This window comes from Nycticebus coucang, chromosome 17 (assembly GCF_027406575.1).
Source record: "Nycticebus coucang isolate mNycCou1 chromosome 17, mNycCou1.pri, whole genome shotgun sequence".
NCBI lineage: Eukaryota > Metazoa > Chordata > Mammalia > Primates > Lorisidae > Nycticebus > Nycticebus coucang.
The window spans coordinates 51,631,874-51,650,283 of NC_069796.1; the positions used below are offsets into that span (position 1 = coordinate 51,631,874).

General features: G+C 46.7%; 1 protein-coding gene across 2 annotated transcripts in view; it reads right to left on the minus strand.

The window, feature by feature from the left end:
* Positions 1 to 1,909: 1,909 nt before the first annotated feature.
* The window catches only part of FAT2 (FAT atypical cadherin 2), a 91,188-nt gene continuing 74,687 nt past the window's right edge, over positions 1,910 to 18,410 (minus strand). Inside the window, exons 20-25 of one of the 2 annotated variants that reach the window (XR_008375269.1) lie at positions 16,512 to 16,657; positions 11,987 to 12,428; positions 9,032 to 9,185; positions 6,509 to 6,966; positions 3,064 to 5,466; positions 1,910 to 2,863 (exon numbers count right to left, since the gene is read on the minus strand). Coding sequence is in view for 1 of the 2 variants with exons in the window: in XM_053567137.1 (XP_053423112.1) it covers positions 4,934 to 5,466; positions 6,509 to 6,966; positions 9,032 to 9,185; positions 11,987 to 12,428; positions 16,512 to 16,657 (1,733 nt within the window). In the remaining variant the exon portion in view is untranslated. Of the gene's footprint in view, positions 5,467 to 6,508; positions 6,967 to 9,031; positions 9,186 to 11,986; positions 12,429 to 16,511; positions 16,658 to 18,410 lie in introns of both variants that reach the window. The other variant, XM_053567137.1, reaches the window with a different exon arrangement.

Genomic DNA, 18,410 nt, shown 5'->3' on the forward strand with positions numbered 1-18,410 from the left:
ACTTAAGACATGAAACTATAAAAATACTTGAAGAAAGTGCAGGGAAAACACTTGAAGGAATCGGCCTGGGTGAATATTTTATGAGGAGGACTCCCCAGGCAATTGAAGCAGTATCAAAAATACACTACTGGGACCTGATCAAACTAAAAAGCTTCTGCACAGCCAACAACATAGTAAGTAAAGCAAGCAGACATCCCTCAGAATGGGAGAAAATATTTGCAGGTTATACCTGTGATAAAGGTTTAATAACCAGAATCCACAGAGAAGTCAAACTTATTAGCAAGAACAGAACAAGTGATCCCATCTCAGGGTGGGCAAGGGACTTGAAGAGAAACTTCTCTAAAGAAGACAGACGCATGACCTACAAACACATGAAAAAAAAACCTCATCATCCTTAATCATCAGAGAAATGCAAGTCAAAACTACTTAGAGACATCACCTAACCCCAGTAAGAGTAGCCCACATAAGAAAATCCCAAAACCAGAGATGTTGGCGTGGATGTGGAGAAAAGGGCACACTTCTACACTGCTGGTGGGAATGCACACTAATACATTCCTTCTGGAAGGATGTTTGGAGAATACTTAGGGACCTAAAAATAGACCTGCCATTCGATCCTGTAATTCCTTTACTAGGTTTATACCCAGAAGACCAAAAATCACATTATAACAAAGACATCTGTACCAGAATGTTTATTGCAGCCCAATTCACAATTGCTAAGTCATGGAAGAAGCCCAAGTGCCCATCGACCAACGAATGGACTAGCAAATTGTGGTACATGTATACTATGGAATATTATGCAGCCTTAAAGAAAGATGGAGACTTTACCTCTTTCATGTTTACGTGGATGGAGCTGGAACATATTCTTCTTAGCAAAGTATCTCAGAAATGGAAGAAAAAGTATCCAATGTACTCAGCCCTACTATCAAGCTAATTTATAGCTTTCACATGAAGGCTATAACCCAACTATAGCACAAGGATATGGGGAAAGGGCCAAAGAAGGGGAAGGGAGGGGAGAAGTTCGGGTAGAGGGAGGGTATTGGCTGGGGCCACAGCTACGGTGCGTCTTAGAATGGGTACAAGTGAAACTTACTAAAGGCAGAATACAAATGTCTACATACAATAACTAAGAAAATGCCATGAAGGCTACGTTGAACAGTCTGATGAGAATATTTCAGATTGTATATGAAACCAGCACATTGTACCCCTTGATTGCACTAATGTACACAGCTATGATTTAACAATAAAAAAATAATAAATTCAAAAAAATTTAAAAATGGGGCAAACATCCTGAGAGTTACCTTGCTAAAGAAAATACATAGATAGAAAAAAAAAAGCATATGAGAAGATGCTCTATATCATATGCCTTTAGGGAAATGCAAATTAAAACAACTATTACACACCCATTAGAATGGCCAGAATGCAGACCACTGACAGCACCAAATGCTGGTGGGGATGTGAAGCAACAGTAACTCTCATTCCTGGCTGGTAGGAATGCAAAATGGTTTGGACACTTTGCAAGACTGTTTGGTAGTTTCTTTTAAAACTAAACATACTCTTGGGCTAGGTGTGGTGGCTCATGCCTGTAATCCCAGCATTTGGGAGGCCGAGGCAGGTGGATTGCTTATGCTCAAAGGTTTGAGACCAGACTGAGCTAGAGCGAGACCTTGTCTCTAAATATAACCAGGTGTTGTGGTGGGTGCCCATAGTCCCAACTACTTGGGATGCTGAGGCAAGAGAATGACTTAAGCCCAGGAGTTTGAGGTTTCTGTGAGTTATGACACCATGGCACTCTACCAAGGGTGACAAAGTGAGACATTATCTAAAAAAAAAAAAAACTGGCTCGGCACCTGTAGCTTAGTGGGTAGGGCACCTGCCACATGCACCGAGGCTGGTGGGTTCAAACCCAGCCCAGGCCTGCTAATCAACAACAACAACAGCCAGGTGTGTGGCTGGCGCCTGTAGTCCCATCTACCTGGAAGGCTGAGGCATGAGAATCTCTTAAGCCCAAGAGTTTGAGGTTGCTGTGAGCTGTGATGCTACGGCACTCTACTGAGGGTGACATAGTGAGACAAATAAATAAATAAATAAAACTAAACATACTCCTACCATACAATGCAACCATCTCACTCCTTGGTGTTTACCCAAAGGTATTGAAAACATACATCCATACAAAAACTGCATGTGGATATTTACAGCAGCTTTATTTATAATTGTCAAAAATCAGAATCAACCAAGATGCCCTTCATTTGGTGGATGGATAAATATACTGGGGTACATCCAGACAATGGAATATTATTCAGTGCTAAAAGGAAATGAGCTCTCAAGCCATGAAAAGACATGGCAGAGTCTTTTATATTACTAAGTGAAAGAAGCCTGTCTGACAAGGCCATACTATGTAATTCCAATTACATTACATCCTGGAAAAGGCACAACTATGGAGACAGTAAAAAGATCAGGGGTGGCCAGGGTTTGGGGAAGGAGAGATGAATAGACAGGGCACATGGGTTTTTAGGGCAGTGAAACTGCGCTATCTACTATAATGAGAGATACTTGTCATTATACGTTTGTCTAAACCACATAGAATGTGCACCACCAAGAGTGAACCCTAATGTGATGTACAGGCTTCAAGGGATAATGATGTGTCAGTGCAGGTTCATCAATGGCAACAAATATACCACCTGGTGGGAGATGTTGACAATGGGGGTGGTACGTAAGGGGGCAGAGGGCATATAGGATATCTCTATACCTTCCACTCAATTTTGCTGTGAACCTAAAACTGCTCTAAAAAAATGAAGTCTTAAAAAAAAAAAGAGGACAAGTCATGCACATTCAAGGCCACAGTGCAACTGACTTGCAGAAAAACCTGCCCAACCTCAGAGCCATAGTCTGCTGTGGTGTCTCCCACAGATGTGCCTCCTCTGCCCAACTGGATTAGGAACTCAGCGGAAGGGTTTTTGCCACCATGGTTGCCTGGTGAAGTCACATTCATCTGGGCCACAGGTAAGTGGTGGAGTAGCAGCCACAGACTGACTCTGGACCCCGCAATGGCTGGCTTTCCAAAACCTGCAAGGGTAAGCCCCCGCTCCCCAGCGATGTGGTGCAGGGTACTGGCTGGGGGCAGGAGTCCCCAAGTCTTGTCCTGGATCTCTGGCTACATTGCTGGTTAGAGGACTCATCACTCAGAGCCCCAATTTTCTCATCTTTAAATGAAGGGACTTGAATCACTAAGGACAGTTGTATCAGAGTTGAAGGCCTTTTTCCAAATAATTTTCTGGGTCTCAGCCCCAGATGTTCTCATAAGTGAAGTGGGGGACGAAGCTCTGAAATCTAGTTGAATAGCTTTGCCAGGCAGGGAATCACTGTGCTTAATGATCTCTAGGATTCTGTCCAGCTTCCAAAATCCGTGAATCTTGGCTTAGAACCCAAGACCCTCATGGACCCTCCTGTCATCCCCCCGACCCAACTTCAAATGGGCTAAGTGACACAGAAAATAACAGTAAAAAAGATACTTTATTTAAAAAAAAAAAAAACCTCAAATGACCAGCGAAACCATGCATCTTGTCACTTGCACTGCATCTTGTCACTTGCACTCACAGTCACACACCAAGCCACAAGCCACTCACACAAATAGGCCCTCACCCACACAGCTCCCTCTGTGTGCGACACCCTGTGGATGAGCCACCATTGCTCTTCTGTTTGACTTCTATCTCTAAAAACAATACATTGAAAAGGCAGTGGACCAGGAGAAGGGAGTGGTGAGGCCACCAGAGGCCAGGGTGACTTCTGGTCTCCACCACTCCTGGCTACATACACACTACACATGTGTACACACATACTGTACATGGGTGCCCACATGTGTAGACACATGCCCACATTGACCCTCCATGCATAGGGCTGAGTCACTGCAGGTAACACTTGACTGGCAGGCATCTGAACTGGAAGAGCAGGAAAGGGCGGTGTGTTCAACCTGGACACTGTTGTCCAGCTTTCTGCCTCTATCCTGCCCCGAATGAGAGTTCTGAGTTCCTCGTGTCCAGAGAAGAAAAGTCCATTTGGGAACATTCATCCAGACAGCAAGGTTGAAAAGTGCCTAAGAATTTTTTTAAATGAAGAATGATTTCCTTCCTGCCTTTGGCCAAAAGTGCCTGGGAAACTTGGGATGAAGAACCCACAGTCCCATGAGGTCTGAATTCTATAGCAAAATAGGTTCAGGGTTATGCAGATCCTGGCAGGCCCCGGCTGGTGGAAAGTCATGTGACTTTCAGAGGTGAGTGAGTTGCTCTGAATCTGAGCTGCGGGAGTAGGACCTCTGGGAAATGAAGCCCAAGTGATGCTTCCAGAGCCTGTGTCGCCCTTATCTTATCCCGTGGCATGTTGACAGATGTGACGGATGTACACATGAGGCAGGGCGCACAGCTGGTTATTGTGCCTGCTCACCATTGGTCACCTCTGAGCCCCAGGGGACACCGCTTGGCCCTCACTGGCTCGTCTTTGTGGCAGATGCAGTGGTTGCCTGTCAGGCATGAACCTGCCTGCCTCCAAAATGCAGTTGTGGGCAGGTTTAAGAACCATCCCAGCAGAGTGACCCAGCATGGTAGTTCAGGCCCTACCTGGCTGGGGACTGAGAGACCAGGAGATGGCCTGTCTTTCACCCACCCCGGGAGCCAGTTGCTCCTGGCTTTCCAGTTAACTGCTCTAAGCATCTCCCTCTCCTGGGACCCTTGTGCGGTTTCTGGAGCTCCGTCCTCAGCTTCCCTCCACCCTCAGGAACTAGCTGGGGGACCTGAAGAGCACATTTCATGAGATGGCTGGTTGGACTGGGGTTGGGAGCTTCCCTCCCACTATCCCAGCCACACTCAGCTCACTCCCTAAGAGAGAGGAAGAAGGTGCCAAATCCTTGGCCTCCTACCCACCCTACTCTGAGAAAAGGGAGCTAGAACATGACCTCCTCACAGCTCCCGTAGTCGCTCTCCACCATGTCAGAGCCCTCATAGTTGGGGGGCATGTGGGGCTGGCCCCGGCCTGTGAGAGGAGCCCCCTCTGCTTCACAGTCAGCATAAGAGAGCCCCGCCCGGCTGAGCCGCATCCTCATCCCCTTGTAGCCCCCCTCTGCCAGGCAGGGCCCTGCCCCGCCCTGCCGAAATTGCGAGTGGTAGTAGCTGATGGCTGTGTACTCATTGAGACAGGGGGCGAGCAGGTGCTCCCGGGGGCTGGGGGGCCGTGAAGGCATCAGGTCCTCCAGGTTCTGGTTGCTGTAACGGGGTGGGAGAGGCGCTCGCTTGTTCTCCACCTCCAGGGGGAAGGGGAAGCCCCCATAGAGGCCTGCAGGCTCCGGCACTGATGCTGGGGTGGAGTGGCGGTGAGGCGAGGGCGGCAGAGGGCCTGGGGTCACTGCAGACTGGGCGTATGCCCAGCCGTCCTTCCTGGGGTAGGTAGGGGGCCAGACCACAGCTCCGTCGGGATACGCTGAAAGGGAACAGCAAGACAGGGTGAGTACTGAGTCTCCCTGGTGAAGCTTCCATCTGGCCTTATGCCTTGTAACTCCATACATGGTGGAGATGGCCCCTATGGGTGGGTATGTGGCCATCTGTGGTGTTGTTTCTGGGAACTTAAGTTGATACATGGAATTCAGTAGAGGCAAATTCAAGGCTAGAGGGTTAACTCAATGCCTGTACATTCTTCACATCTCTGCTACTGAGCCTGGGGCCAGCAAACAGGGAAGACTTGGTGGCTCCATGCAGATAACTCCCACTGCTGGATATGACAACCCCAGCCCAAGTCCTTCTGGTGGGCTTCTCCTTAACTGAAGGAAACACACAGTTTGGACTCACAGGTGCAATGGCGCCTATCACAGAGAGTGATAAAATGAGATGTCGCTTGGAAATCAGAAGACCAGAGTCCTTGGTCCTAGCCCTGTCTCTGGTACTGAATAGTTAGGTGAGTTTGAACAAGTTGCTTGTAACTAGTGGTGACTATGCCAGAAACATGAAGTGCTTTGGGAATTCACTTCCTTTTGAGCCAAAGATGAGAGGAGGGTAAGGTCCTCTGCTAGGCCAGCCAGGTCTGGCCCGAAACTGCTGCACACCTCCAGACTGGGCAACTAGAAGCCCTGACCACTATGCCTCTTTCCCTTCTTAGAAGCATAAATGTGCTGACATCCCCCTTCCTTTCCAGGATTCTACCTAGTCCTAACAGGGTCCATGAGCTCCTGCCATGATCGTCAATCTCACGGAGGGGCTTGCGATTTAGAGGAGTGGATCATGGTGCAACAGAATGAACCACAAACTCTGAGTCAAGAGACCTACCATCCATTCCAGCCTTGAGTGCATCATGCCCTTGAGCACATCCCATCACATCCCATCACAAGAGAGCACATCCTATCACATCCCATCACAAGAGACTAGACTGGATGGTGGCTACAAATGCTTGTGCCCCAGGTAATAGAGAGTTTAGGCCTACCATCCCCTCCCATCACTCCCAAAGGCTAAGGACCCTTAGCTGTACTGACCCAGCTCTTCGCCTGACCAAGTTCTCTTGATGACAGACTCATTGCTAGAGTGGGAAGGGACCACAGCAGGTGGGAGTCTGGGAGGCACACTGCAGACCACTGGCCGTTGCTTAGAGTTGGGTCCAAATGTGACGAGCTCATTTGGAACGGAGGTCTTGCTGGGCTCTGTTTGGTTCAAGTTGTTGCAGGAGCTGGTGGTCAATGGGTTGAGTTCGATGGCAGGCATGGCTTGTGTGTCAACACCAATGCTTCTGGCCAAGAGGTCTGGGTCCTCCATGGCCACAGGCTTGTGAGACTTGCAGCGGCGGCAGTAGAAGAGAAGCCCAGTGGTGCTCACAATGGTGAGCACTATAGCCACCATGATGATCAGTAGCTCCTGCTGTCCCCAGTCCCCCCTTGTGATATCAGGAGTGACCAGGCAGTGCCCTTCTGCGCATCCCCGTGCCTCCATTTCACACCTGCAGGGACAGAGATGCAGTCATGGGCCAAGTCAACATACTGCCCTTTCCTTATCCCCTCTTACAAACATTTATGGGCTAGAGACCTCTGCCTTCAAGCCTGCCCTCTCCCATTTCTCCCTCTCTCTCACACACACACACACACACACACACACACAAATTATTATCAAACTTGTCAACATCAGAACTTTCTATCTTCTCTATAAGTAAAGTATGGCCCTCACTTGTGACCATCAGATTCTGGGCTCAGGGCATGTCTATTATTTTCCACCAGGGAGATCTGGGCATTGGGCATCCTCTGCACCCATGAGGTCAGATTTTCTCCCGTACTGCTGCAGCAGAGGCATAGTATACACAGGTGTTCCCAAACAATAATGTCAGGGTCCTGGATGCAAGTCAGCCGTTGCCAGTAAAGTAACCAGGCACCCGTGTTACCTGCTGCTCTCCACTACAAGCCCCACATGGTCCTAGTCACATCAGCTACCTTACCCTTGCTCAAAGAAAGCCCCTGAAACCATATGACCTCCCAGGGTATCTCTGGCTTAGCCTTTCAAGGTGTAAAGCTCCCAGGAAATGGCCGGTTTTATCTACTTTTGAGGGGTATTGGGAAAGGTTCCCCAATTCCACTTGGGTCTAAAACAACTCCCAATGCTTGAAATTTCGCCACCAATATGCACGGATAGATAGCAGCATTTCCTACTGTAAAGTAGGGCAGGAAGTGGGGCAGGAAATGCCAGTTGCTGAGAAAAAGGAGTTGGATTATCAACACATGGGGGAATCTTGGGCCAGGCTTTTCCCTGTCTGAGCCCTAGTTTCCCCATTTATCAAATGAGTGGGTGGACTGTATCATTGGCTTTTATACATGGGCTGATAGCAAGGGGGTCCCTTTGGAGCTTTTTTTTTTTAATTGAGACAGAGTCTCATTATTTCTCCCTCAGTAGAGTGCCATTGCGTCATAGCTCACAGCAACCTCAAACTCCTGGGCTTAAGCGATTCTCTTGCCTCAGCCTCCTGAGTAGCTGGGAGTACCACAATGCCCGGCTATTTTTTTGTTGTAGTTGTCACTGTTGTTTTTAGCAGGCCTGGGCAGGTTTGAACTCACCAGCACTGGTGTATGTGGCTGGCGCCCTAACCGCTGAGCTACAGGTGCCCAGCCAGCTTGTTAAAAATAGAATCCAGGCCCGTTCTTGGGATTCTGCTTCAATGGATCTAGTTTGGGTCCAGGAATCTATAATTTTTACAAGTCTCCATCATGATTTTTTTTTTTTTGAGACAGAGTTTCACTTTATTGCCCTCAGTAGAGTGCTATGGTGTCACAGCTCGCAGCAACCTCCAACTCCTGGGCTTAGGCGATTCTCTTGCCTCAGCCTCCCAAGTAGCTGGGACTACAGATGCCCACCAGAATGCCCGGCTATTTTTTTGTTACAGTTTGGCCGGGGCCAGGTTCAAACCCTCCACCCTGGGTATATGGGGCCGGCGCCCTACCCACTGAGCCACAGGCACCGCCCGCCATCATGATTTTTTTAAAGTTGGGAGCCATAAAATCAGATAATTGCCAAAGTCTCTTTACCTGTAGGATTTTAGGAATGATGTTCTTTCACAAGCAGCTGCTGCAGCCCTCCAGGGCCCAAGGCACAGACAGCCTGCAGTAGGGCTCTAAACACAGCAGTGCCTGTACCAAGTGGAATCACTTTCCCCAAGTCACAGTCCCAAGCAAGAGAATAAAGACTTCACCCATTTTTAGATGGCAGCAAGGATTAGAACTACCAAGAGGAGCTGGTTAAAATAGCAGATTTCTAAGCCTCAACTCATGAATCTAATTCAGTAGGTTCAGAATAGGGCTTGGGAATCTCTTTTTATCAAGTACTTCTCCCCTCCCAAAGCATTCTGGTGCAGATGGTTGGAGGGAGAAGCTTAACTTGTGCCAAAGGCCTAGAAGTCAGTCTCTGGAACACTCAGCACCTTGCCTCCCACTGGTCTCTCTCAAGGGCAGAATGCACAGCTCACTCCCTAACAGTGTCCACCCAGGGCGAGGGGTCTGGCAGGCTGCCTCTCCTGGGCTCACCTGTCTCCCGTGTAAGGGTGAGGGCAGTTACAGGAAGCTCCTTCAGGGGAAGAGATGCAAGTTCCACCTTCCAGGCAGGGTGCAGAAGTGCAGTTTTCCCTTCCTCGTTCACAGTGCTTCCCAGAGAACTGTGGGGGGCACCTGCAGATGTAGCCTGGGAAGAAGAGGAGAAAGGTGAGGAGCACACTGGCCTAGCAGTTAGGGGAGGCCCTGACACTTGTGAGACCCATGTGTTCACACAGCCGCTCGATCGCCAGTGACTTTTTGAGGGCCTCCTTTGTGCTCAACACTGTGCTGGGCATCGAACAAGAGCATCCGGCTCCTGCCCTCACTTAAGCTTACAGTCACTTAAGCAGCAGTCCCTAAACTTGTTAGCATAAGGTACTGGTCTCATGGAAGACAATTTTTCCTTAGGCCAGGGGGTGGTGAGGAGAGGTTTGGGGATGATTCAAGCACATTACATTTATTGTGCACTTTATTTCAATTAGCAATAATCGCACCAATGAGGATAAACCTCATTGGCTATGATACTGCCACTGCACAAAGCTATGCACTTTATTTCTATCTATTATTGCATTACAATATATGATGAAATAATTATACAACTCACCATAATGCAGAATCAGTGGGAGCCCTGAGCTTGTTTTCCTACAGCTGGACAGTCCCATCTGGGGATGATGGGAGACAGGGACTTCCAAAGTTTGCTGCTTACGTCCTCAGCTCCACCTCAGATCATCAAGCACTGGATTCTCATAAGGAGCACACGACCTAGATCCCTTGCATGAGTGGTCTGCAGTAGGGTTGTGCTTCCATGAGAATCTAAAGCCGCACTGATATGACAGGAGGCAGAGCTCAGGCGGTGATGTGAGTAATTGGGGAGTGTCTAAAAATACAGATGAAGCTGCTCTTGCTTGCCCACTGCTCACATCCTGCTGTGCAGCAGGGTTCCTAACAGGCCACAGACCAGTACCAGTCTGCTGCCCAGGGCTTGGGGACCACAGAGGTAGAGAACAGGAATGAACAGACTAATAATAATAATAAACACTTGTTTAGTGCTAGTCACTGTTCTAAGAATCTTCATGTATCGGTTCATTTGATCCTCACAGCCACCCTGAGAACAAGGATGGGCACAAGGGCAAACAGATGAGGAAAAAAGGCAGAGAAAACCAATGACATTTGCTTGAGGTCACTAAGCTAGTTAATAGCAAAACTGGGATTCAAACCCACACAGTTATCTATAATATCATCTCAGTCATGATAAAATCAGTTTCATTAGAGGGAAATGTTGGGAGTGGGAGGCTAGCTTATTCTTGGGAGTGGGGAGATATTCTATTTGAGACCTGAAGGATGAGTAGAAATTAGGCAGGGAGGGGACTGAAGGCAAAGAGGAAAGTGTTTCAGGTGAGGGGGAGAGTGTGCAGAGGCTTGAGAGAGGATGTGGCATGTTCCAGGGGATAAAAACCCCAGGTGGGCCGGCCTCGTAAGGAAAAGGGGAGTGCAGAGAAGCCGTGTGTGGGGATCTGGAGTCCATCCTGTCCTGAAGGGGAGGGGTGCAGCACCACTGACTATTTCTCCCCAGAAGAATAGCATGCCTGATCCGAAGTGCATAAAGATCACTCTGGCTCCTGCTGGAAGGTGGAATGCAGCGAGAGAAGCTGGAAAACAGGGAGGTGGCTGGTGCTAGAGAAAAGCTGAGAAATGATGGGAGCTTGGGTCAGAGGAACAGCAGCTGGGATGGAGAGAAGTGATGGAGTCCTTGGATATTGGGGCAGGTACCAATGATAGAATGATGAGCCAATCAAAAATCCTCAAAGAACTTAAATTAGACCTCCCATTTGATCCTGCAATCCCATTACTAGGCATCTACACAGAAGAAAAAAAAATTTCTTTTATCATGAGGACATTTACAGTAGCCTGTTTATCACAGTTCAATTTACAATTGCCAAAATGTGAAAACAACCTATGCCCACCAAACCAGGAATGGAGTAACATGTTGTGGTATATATATATATATACCATGGAATACTTTTCAGCCACTAAAAAAGATGGAGACTTCACATATTTTGTATTAAACTGAAGGGAGGTGGAACACATTCTTCTGAGTAAAGCATCACAAGAATGGAGAAGCAAGAATCCAAGGTACTCAATTCTAATATGAATTGAGCTAATAAAAGGGGGGTGTAGGGGGGAGAGGGGAGAAGGGAGGGAGATGGGGGGGTCATGGTGTATGGCACAGCTCTTGGGGGGTGGAAAACAATTATAAGAAGGACTTTATCTAACAAATGCAATCAGTGTAAGCTAATGCTTTGTACCCTCAATGAATCCGAAACAACAACAAAATACTAATTATAAAAAAACAGTTAAATAAAAACTGTTGGAAAAATATGTGATCTCCTATTTATATTAAAATAAATTCCCAAGCAAAAAAAAGGGTGGGGGATGAGAAAGAGACTTGGCATGGACTAGTGATAACACTAAGGTATGTGATAAACTCAATCCTCTGTACCTAATGTCACCACTCATGTCCACCTTTATCCCCTAAAAGCAGGAAAAAAGGCAGTTTTTGTTGAGGGAGATGAAAGACTCCTGGCTTCCCCTAGTGGAGACCTAGCAGATCCCAACCTGCTACTCACAGGACAGTGAGAAGAAGAGAGGGAGAAGTGAATTGAGAGGCAGGAGTTCTCCACTGAGACCTCCTCCCTAGCTTCTCCCACTTAAGAGCCAAATGGCCTGGGGCATGTTCCTTTCCCTCTCTTGGTATCCCTTGGCGCTGCAGTTTCCTGAGCTGTACACGGGACTCTCTCTCCTTCCCTCCTTCATGGGGCTGTGGTGAAATAACTTGCTTTGTATGCTCTACAGTGACATACGATTATTAGGTCAATATGTCAGGGTCCTCGGAAGAGCCTTCTGAGATAGACCTTAGGGCTACCCCACTCACCACACCCCAGCCCTTACCTGCCCCAGGGGTCTGCGAGCACATCCCACCATTGAGGCACGGGTTCTGGCTGCAGTCATCACTGTGGAGGCAGCACTGGGTCAGGGCCTGCGTCTCCAGCGAGCCTGCCACTGTCTTGCCATGGGCCAGCAGCTCCAGTGCCTCTCCATTGACCAATACAGCATCCAGGCAGCCATCAAAGCCCTGGGATACATTTGAGGAAGAGGGCAAGAGGATGAGGCCGCCCAGCAAGAGGTGTCTTTCAGACCTCGGGCTCTGGCAGTTCTCTGGGACAGCAAGAGAAGCATCGCCCACACTGTCAACCAGCAGGCGAATGGAGGTGTCCATCTGCTCCACCAGGATGGAGTGCCACTTTTGGTCATTCACGTGGCGCTGGGAGGAGAGGTTTCCATAGTAACCTCCTGAACAGTGGTATTCCAGCTGAGGCACCCCATTGACGAGCTGCAAAGAAAACCCAAATAGCCATCATCATCAAAGCCTTGACGTCCCTATAAAACTGCAGACAGGCTGCTAGTTCAAAGAATGTTGTTTGATGTGTAAGAGGAGTAGTGTTTGATGATTTTCAAGGCTGTTTTAGACATTGCATTTTTAGAACATAAAAGCCCTCCAAGTCCTCTTCTGTCTGTGGTCTCATTTGGTTCTCACTGTACTCCATGGGATGGTCTGGGTATGGATGACATCTCCATTTCCCAAATGAAGAAACTGAGGCTCAGAAATGCCTTGCTGGCCAAGACCCTGTATTTTAAATTCTTCTTCACAGGCTTGTTCACACTTGTGAAGACTGGCCTTCAGGGATTCAAAAAACCTGCCTCTTATTTCCACTTTCTTATTCAACAGGCCAGCAGTTCTCAAAGTGTGTCTCCAAGACTTTTTCAGGGGATCCATCAGAAAAAAACTATTTCATAATAATCTTAAGACTTTATTTGCCTTTTTACCCTTGTTATCTCACAAACATCCAGTGAAGTTTTGCAGACACATGCTATCACAACAGATGAATTCAGAAGTAGATATGGGAAGCTAGCTAAGTTCTGTTAAGCCAGATATAAGAGCGGCTTGCCAAAATGCAAAACAATGCTTCTCTTCTTTTTTATTTTGGAAAATACAATTATTTTTCATAAAAGTATGGTATTTAGGCTCAGTGCCTGTTGCTAAGTAGTTAGGGTGCCAGCCACATGCATCAGGGCTGGTGGGTTTGAACCTGGCCCGGGCCTGCTAAACAACAATGACAACAAGAATAAAAAAATAGCCGGGCATTGTGCTGGGGCCTGTAGTCCCAGTTACTTGGGAGGCTGAGGCAAGAGAATCGCTTAAGCCCAAGAGTTTGAGGTTGCTGTGAGCTGTGACACCACAACACTCTACCGAGGGTGACATAGTGAGACTCTGTTTAAAAAAAAAAAACCTTAAAAAATTAAAAATAAATAAATAAAAATATGGTATTTATATGAAAAATCATAGGTTAATTATTTTTTTAGTGAGTTAATACATACATTTACATTTTTTGGTTTTAAGTTCTCATTCTGAAAATGTCAATATATATGAAGCACATCAATAAAACTCCCTGGGATCCTCAGTAATTTTTAAAAGTGTAGAAAGTCTTGACATCAAATGTCCGAGAACTATTGGGTTAAAGCATTTTAGTTTACTTCACTCCCAAGAACTAGGACTGCCTGTGGCCAAATGCTTTTCTGCTCACTTTGGGGTGGGTACAGTTTTTTCTGGGGACATTCGGAGGTCTAACTCAGTGTTTCCTAGAAATTGACCATTCGTACACCACCCTTCAGATTTTTGTCCTGGTTGAACACTACCTATGCCCTTATTTACTTAAAAAGCAAATACTATTGTGTAAACAGAAAACTAATATCACTTGCCATTAAGAAAAGAGAATAACAAAAATAAATGCAACTTAAACAAAACATTGCAACGGCTGCATTCCTTTTGTCTGTTTGGGACCACGGATCTATTGATCTCACTATCTTCATTGCCTCTCACCTTCCTCGCTTCTCTCCTTACCACAGCTTATATTCCAGAGTCCGTCAGCTTAACCACTTCTTTCATGCATTCTTATCTTCCTACCTCTCTCTTACTTCATAGAACTCGCTTGACAACCCCACGACTATGATAAAATCTGACTCTTTTCCCTTTATATAGACATGGCGGTGAACATGGTTGTAGGAAAGCACACAACCTTGGCTTCTAGTCTCTCTTTAATCTCATGACCATGCATCTCAAATGGGCCCTTAATGCTGCGCAGCAATCACACTACCTTCCTCAATCCATTCATTCTCCTAGGTGACTGTTTTCATGACCTCTCCCACCTCAGACCCATGCTGCCTCTCTTGCATTCTCACTTTCAGCTGATGAACTTGCTCTCCACTGAAGCCATCAGATCGGACCTTGCCAACTCCAATGATAATATCACTCTCCATCTTGCTTGGCCTGTCAGAAGCAGATCACCAGTGAACACACCTTCCTTTTTGATACATGTTGTTCATTTGGCTTTCTGGATACACTACTCTCTTGGTTTTCCTCCAACATCATGTTGCTCCTGCTCTGTCTCTTTATTGAAGCCTCCTCTTCGCCAAGATCTCTTAATGGTGGAGGGTCTCAGGATTAATCTTTGGTCTACTCCTTTTTTGATTTACAGTCAGTGAGTTCGCCCAGTGTCATGGCTTTCAATTATATATACATGTGGAGACCCCAGATTGCTATCTCTAGCCAGTTAGTCTCTGCCAAACAAATTATCCTGCTCTTATTTGGCAGTCTAATAGGCACTGCAAACTTACACTTCCAAAACTGCAATCCTGACCTCCCCTCCCCAAACCTTACATCCACCCATGTCCTTCCCTAGGTCTGTTAGTGGCAGCTCCATCCTTCTAATTGTTCAGGCCAAAATCTCATTCCTCCCACCTACCCATTGTTCATTTCATTGGGAAATCCTGTCACTTTAAACTCAAACTCTTTTCAGAATCTGACACCTTCCCAGTTCCACTGTCATTACCCTCATCTAAACCACCATCCTGCCTCACTCTTGGTATTAGAGTAGCCTCCTGAGAGGAGACTGAGTCTCTCTACTTCCATTCTTATTCTCTACAGTCCATTATCAACACAGAGCCATGATCTTAGAACATGTCAGATCATTGCAATTATCTGATCAAAACCTTCTAATGTTTCCATTTTGCTCAAATAAAAGCCAGAGTCCTTATAACGTCCAGTAAGAATTCATAGATATGCCCCCATCACATTACATCTCTGATTTCAACTCCAGCTACTACTGTTCCCCTTGCTCATGTCACTGGAGTCAGCAGAACTCCACGCTGTTGCTTACACACGCTAAGCATTCTCTTGCCAAAGAGCTTTTGCATTGCTATTACCCTAGAATTTCGCTACCCTCAAATGTCCACATAACTAGCTCCTGCACCCTCTTCAAATTCTTGCTTAATTATCACGTCAATGAAACCTTCTCTGACCACCTTATTTAAAATTGCAACTCCCCTCCCCTGATTCCTTTTAATTTTCTTCCTTTTTGCCCATAGGACTTATCAAATTCAAATAAACCCTGATATAAATTTTCTGATATATTGTAGGTATGTTTATTGTCCGTCTCTTCCCTATAGAATGAGAGCTATAAGAGAGATTCTGTCTTATTCACTGATGAGACCAAACACCCTGTCACATAGGAGATCCTCAGTAATTCTGCACTGAATGAATTAAAATCTAGCAGCCAAAGTTAGCTTTCTCTTTATTAAAGTAGGAGATTGGCCCATGCGGTAGAAGCGTTAAAATCAGGCAGGCTGACTGAGACTTCCCACATGACGTAATCAAGGACTGAAAGACCGTTAGAAAGGAAATCAATTTTTCTTCCACATGATTGCATGTGACTTCATGCTGGGTCTGTCATCTTGTGCACCCCCAGTGGTAGCCAGTCCCTCTACCCCTTGGGAAACACTGGCTGACTACTCAGCAAAAGTAATAAAAGCACCTGGGCTAGCACTCATCTATCTCACCCCACAGAGCAAACTGTCCTGCCTGTGGATGTCCTTGGATAGGCTGGGAAGGTGGAATGGCTGTGGTCATCCAGGACTGGATAGTCCTGTGTCCTGGCCTAATAGTCGCACCCAGCATCCCTGAAAACCAAGCAGGGATTTCTTTGGCAGAAAGGGCTTCTTTTTTTTTTTTTTTTTTTTTTTTGTAGAGACAGAGTCTCACTGTACCACCCTCGGGTAGAGTGCCGTGGCATCACACGGCTCACAGCAACCTCTAATTCCTGGGCTTCCGCGATTCTCTTGCCTCAGCCTCCCGAGCAGCTGGGACTACAGGCGCCCGCCACAACACCCGGCTATTTTTTTGTTGCAGTTTGGCCGGGGCTGGGTTTGAACCCGCCACCCTCGGCATATGGGGCCGGCGCCCTACTCACTGAGCCACAGGCGCCGCCCAGAAAGGGCTTCTTGATCATCCTCATACCTGTCCCTTACTGGCCCAGCCTGGGACACCCACAAGAAATCTCTCTGGCTGGCATTGTCCTACCTTCAGGGAAATTGATGCTGTCTCATTGGTGAACAGGAGAATGGCCTCTGGCTGGAGTGTTTTCAGATAGAAACGGATGTGCCAGTTTCGATCCTCTGGTGGCCTATAGCGCACATAGCTCTGACCACTGAGCCTGGCCGCAGTACCTGCAAAAGCAATCAGTGGTGTCACTGCCACATAGAGTAGTCCTCACAGAGCCCTCGGACTGTCTTCATTTAGCCACTGGGTGGCAAACAGAGCCATTGCTCTCATTTTATACATGAAGAAATTAAGGCTGTTTCTGTGTGGTGGTGGGGGGGGGTTTCCAAGGTCACACAGCTAGACAGGAGCCATCACCTTGCATGCCTGCCTTTGGCCACAAAGACCCCTGTGTTAGGTCCCTCGGGTCAGGGACTATGAGTTTAAACCATTAAAAAAGCAAAAAACTCAATCTAGAAATATAATTAATTAAGTATATGGAAATCAAAAATTTTATCCTACATTTTCCCATATTATTTCTGTCATCAGTTGGAGAAGAAGGAAGTAGAATTGGAGGGGATTTTGAATACATGTGTGATTTTAGGACCTGAAGGGGTCTGCCTTAGTAAATCACCTTGTATCAGCAGGATTGGGATCATTTGGGTAAACAGTTCCCAATGAGATGCTGCTGAGAGGTCAAGAGCCATCCTGTGATAAGGAGAGGGAAGCAGTGATAATTCATGTGGCCAAAACGTCTATGAAGACCTGTATCCGTCATCCCCTGCCCCTTAGCAAGTGCTAATGCACAGGTGTATAGCATGGAGTCTAAGACTTCTCCTAAACTGTAGTTTCTCAAGCTTATTTGAGTATGGGACACTTGTGGAAAGAACGTTCTGCAGGACTGCCTTGCCAAATGCTGTGTTATATTAAGTACTGTCCTCTCCAGATTTTTAAAATCTTCTCTCCCCAGAAGAGTTCAGCTATTAAATTCCTAAAACCCCAGTGTGAATAAGCTAATCAGTTGTCCCAGGAAGGGATGAGAGGCCCAGGCCCTGGATACCTAGGGAACGGGAAGTGTTGCTGAGAGAGAACAAAGGCTAAAGGAGGAAAAGGAACCAGAAATTACAAGATCCAAAGATTCTATCACATCAGAAGTCTAAAATCCTTTGATGCTGGCAATTCTATTGTAGTTGGTCATTAGCAAAAGGGATTTTGAAGATGATCTAGATCAGAAATTCCAAATCAGCTGCAGAGTCTTTGAAAGTCCAGAATCACAGGCTGTCCTCTCAGAGAGTTCCATTCAGTAGTTCTGGGTGGCACTCGGAAATTCGCATTTAAAAAATCTTCCTGTGTTGGGCGTATAAACTCCCTTCTGGTGACCCAAGGGAGGCTTCTGAGGTGTTGGTCATAATCTAATCTTTTATCTGGGTGCTGCTGGTTGCACAGGTACATTTGGTTTGTAAAAATTGAAGTAGGCTCAGCACCTGCAGCACAGTGGTTATGGCGCCAGCCACATGCACCGAGGCTGGCAGGTTCAAATCCAGCCTGGGCCTGCTAAACAATAATGACAACTGCAATGAAAAATATCTGGGCGTTGTGGTGGGCACCTGTAGTCCCAGCTACTTGGGAGGCTGAGGCAAGAGAATTGCTTAAGCCCAAGAGTTTGAGGTTGCTATGAGCTGTGACGCCACAGCACTCTGACATAGTAAGACTCTGTCTCAAAAAAAAAAAAATTCATTGAGGTAAACAGTTCATGATACATGGATTGATTCCATTAATATCACTTTTTACTAAACTATTAAAAAACAAAAAAGCAAAAAATCCCTCCTCAAGCTGATTCTGGTGATAGTGAGCTTATCTAGTATTTCTCAAAGGCAGCCCTTGGGCTAGCTGCTTCCGAAGTAAATGCTAATTCCACAACTCACCCAAGACCTTATAAAT